The 2,970-nt window shown below is 43.1% G+C and overlaps 1 protein-coding gene across 1 annotated transcript; it reads left to right on the top strand.

The window, feature by feature from the left end:
• Positions 1-217: 217 nt before the first annotated feature.
• Positions 218-2,488, top strand: LOC121440195 (probable G-protein coupled receptor 83). Its single transcript, XM_041640932.1, has 4 exons — positions 218-586; positions 782-907; positions 1,223-1,356; positions 1,762-2,488. The coding sequence occupies exons 1-4, from the start codon at positions 218-220 to the stop codon at positions 2,486-2,488; spliced, it is 1,356 nt and encodes a 451-aa protein (XP_041496866.1).
• Positions 2,489-2,970: the final 482 nt, after the last annotated feature.

The following is a 2,970-nucleotide window of genomic DNA, read 5'->3' as shown; positions in this document are numbered from 1 at the left end:
GCAAGCCTGCTGGCTTCTCTCCTCTTATTATAAAAAGGTTAACACCTTAGATCCTGGCTTCTTTGGGCTCACTATTCTATAAAATGCTAAAGTCTTTGATCATTTCCATTTTAGGTGGAACCAGGAGTTTCTGTTTGTGAAGATTTGGAAAAGGACTTCATCATCTATATCCTTTCTGATCTCTTGGGACCTGTTTAATTCTTCTCCCTAAACAAAAATGAACATTTCTTTGCTGTCACAAATGGAAAGTATAATTGATTGGTTCCGACCAAATATCAGTTGGGTTCCACTGATCGAGGATCAAAATTACAGTTACACAACTCTGGATAGAACCAACATAACTGCAGAATGGGAATATCCAACAGAATCAATGAAAAAATGGTTAGGGACCAATGCCCACATCATTGCTAAGGTTGTGCTGAGTATTGCATATGTTATCACCACAATTGTATCTCTCTTTGGCAACTTCCTGGTATGCCAGGTTTTTCTCAAGCACAATGAAATCAAAAAATCAACGGGCCTTCTCATCTTCAATCTGGCAGTATCTGACATTACGATAATCCTCCTCAACTGTCCATTTGCAATGGTGAGTGATGTATAGAGAGTTGGTTTCAGTACATAAAAAAGATGCTGTTCCATTTGAAGGGTGGGTGATGGGACTACAAAAGCAAAAGGGAATATACATATTTGGGGCCTCCATCTAGACTCGAGCTTCTCCGCTGTGCTTGAGGATAACATTTGAATAAATAACCTACACCTTTTCCTTGTTTTTGTCCCTTAGACTCGTTTCCTGGCTGGACAGTGGGTGTTTGGTAGATACCTGTGTCATGTCAGTCGTTTCGCTCAGTACTGCTCCCTCCATGTTTCAACTCTTACGCTTATTGCTGTTGCCATGGACCGACACCGGGTAAGACCACTTGAGGGCACTTTTGAATAAAAGAGCAGGGGGTGGCAAAGAGTCAGGAACACTAGACATCTTGCAGAAATCTACAGGGCGGAGCTGTATTTGAAACTAGAATATGTTTGTGGACTGCTTCTGACACTTCTCCCCACTGTCGTACTCTCACAGGTAGAGACCATTGTGAATTTCAAAGTTTCAGCCCTGTACTTGCGTTTTATGCATCTCTCTTTAATTCAAGCAGAAACTCATGAACCTGTTTCAGATTATGCAAACCACACTGATCTTGGCTGATTCACGAAGGGTGTTTTTGGTCTTTTGTAGGTAATTCTGCACCCAATGAAACCAAGGCTAACATACTCCCAAAGCTTAATGGTTGTTGCCGTGATCTGGAGTATTGCTATATTCCTTGCTCTTCCGCATGCAATTTACCAGAATGTATTCGTCTTCTTGAATGAGTAAGTCAGACATAATGTGTAATTTCACCTTTTTCTTTCTAGAGACTCCCAGAAAGTGGACATTTGCAATGTTCTTAACTTTGTTTTCATCCATCCCCCATTTTCCTGAATAAAACATATGGTGTTATTTTCTAATTCCAATGTGTTAGTGAAACCAAGAGGATGGGCCATCAAGTTAAGGTCACTAGTAATGAAGAATCTAGCTGTGTTCAGATTGTTCTATACCCACACTAGGCCCACCAGAGATAACACTTTAGTGCAACCCCTTAATTTCAAAATTGAAGAAATTAAGACCGAAACTATCAAGGGACTGAGATTTCTTATGGACATACAGTGTAAAGTAGCTCCTAGAAGCTTTCTGGGATCTTTTCAGTTATCTTAACTTTTTTTTCTGTTTTCCTCCAGGGATGGTGTTGCCATGAGCTACTGCCTCCCTTCCTTTCCTGGACCCAGCCAGCTGGTTTCGAAATATGTGGACCTTGGTACATTTATCTTGCTGTACGTTCTGCCACTTATGGTGATTGTTGTAACCTATTCTCACCTAGGAAAGAGGCTGTGGCTCCAGAATGCTGTTGGCGATGCATCTGCCCGTCAACTGATGGCACACTACCAGAAGCGAAAGAAGAGCATCCGGATGCTGATACTTATTGTGTTGGTCTTTGCAGTTTGTTGGTTTCCACTTAATTTCTATGTGGTTCTTATATCCAATGCAGGCGTAGAGAATGATAGCGTGCTTTTTTATGCCTTTCACTGGTTGGCAATGAGCAGCACCTGCTACAATCCTTTCATCTACTGCTGGCTCAACAGGAACTTCCGTGCCAAACTAAGATCGGTAACATCTGTAAGAGTGCAAGCACTGTTTTTATGTAAGAGCTCCCAGGTTCAGAAAATAAATGCACCCGAGAGTCATGAGCTTCAGGAGCTCAAGGCATCTTCACTGCTACGAGTTCCCCTGGCTGTTCCAGAGGCCCCGGTAGTTGAGGATCCCAGTTTGGCTACAGGGGATAATTCCCAGGGTTCTGTTCAGGGGGATTCGTCAGATCCAGATCCCTCCCTAGATGAAGAGGTGGCGGCGGGGCCCTCCGCCCAGGATGCTTACATTTGCATTCACGTGCAGACTACCAGTCACTAAGTTGGGCACCCATCTGATCCATCAGAACCTTGCTTAATGAGTACCTTCGCACAGACAATTCAGTCAGCGATGGCATAACCTTTAACTTAGATGTTGAGTACAGTGTTTTACTATCATGTCCACCCTCACAGTCTTAGTTCTGGCGTCAGAACTCTACTTGATAAGTCCACTGTGCCATAATGTGGAGAACTGACTGGCCAGACCCTGAAGGAATTCCTTGTTACTTACCTTAAGTACCTTTGAAGATGAACTTACGAGAAGTAGATATCCTGAATAAGAGTCTTTCTTTGCCTCCAGCTTTGACCTGTGATTATTGCTAGTAGTGATAATGAGATGGAGGAACTGTGATTGAGAGAGGGCCGTGTAAAGCGTTACTAGGAAGACCACTTGCCAGCCCCTCTCTACCGTTGGGAACACCCTTTTCTCCACTGCACTTGTGCACCGACTTGGTGCTGTCATATAATGACTTTCTGCATCAACTT

Source organism: Microtus oregoni, unplaced genomic scaffold (assembly GCF_018167655.1).
Source record: "Microtus oregoni isolate MIOR12 unplaced genomic scaffold, Mior012 000066F_004, whole genome shotgun sequence".
Lineage (NCBI taxonomy): Eukaryota > Metazoa > Chordata > Mammalia > Rodentia > Cricetidae > Microtus > Microtus oregoni.
Note: the sequence above shows the minus strand (reverse complement) of the source record. Positions and strands in the feature narration are given on the sequence as shown.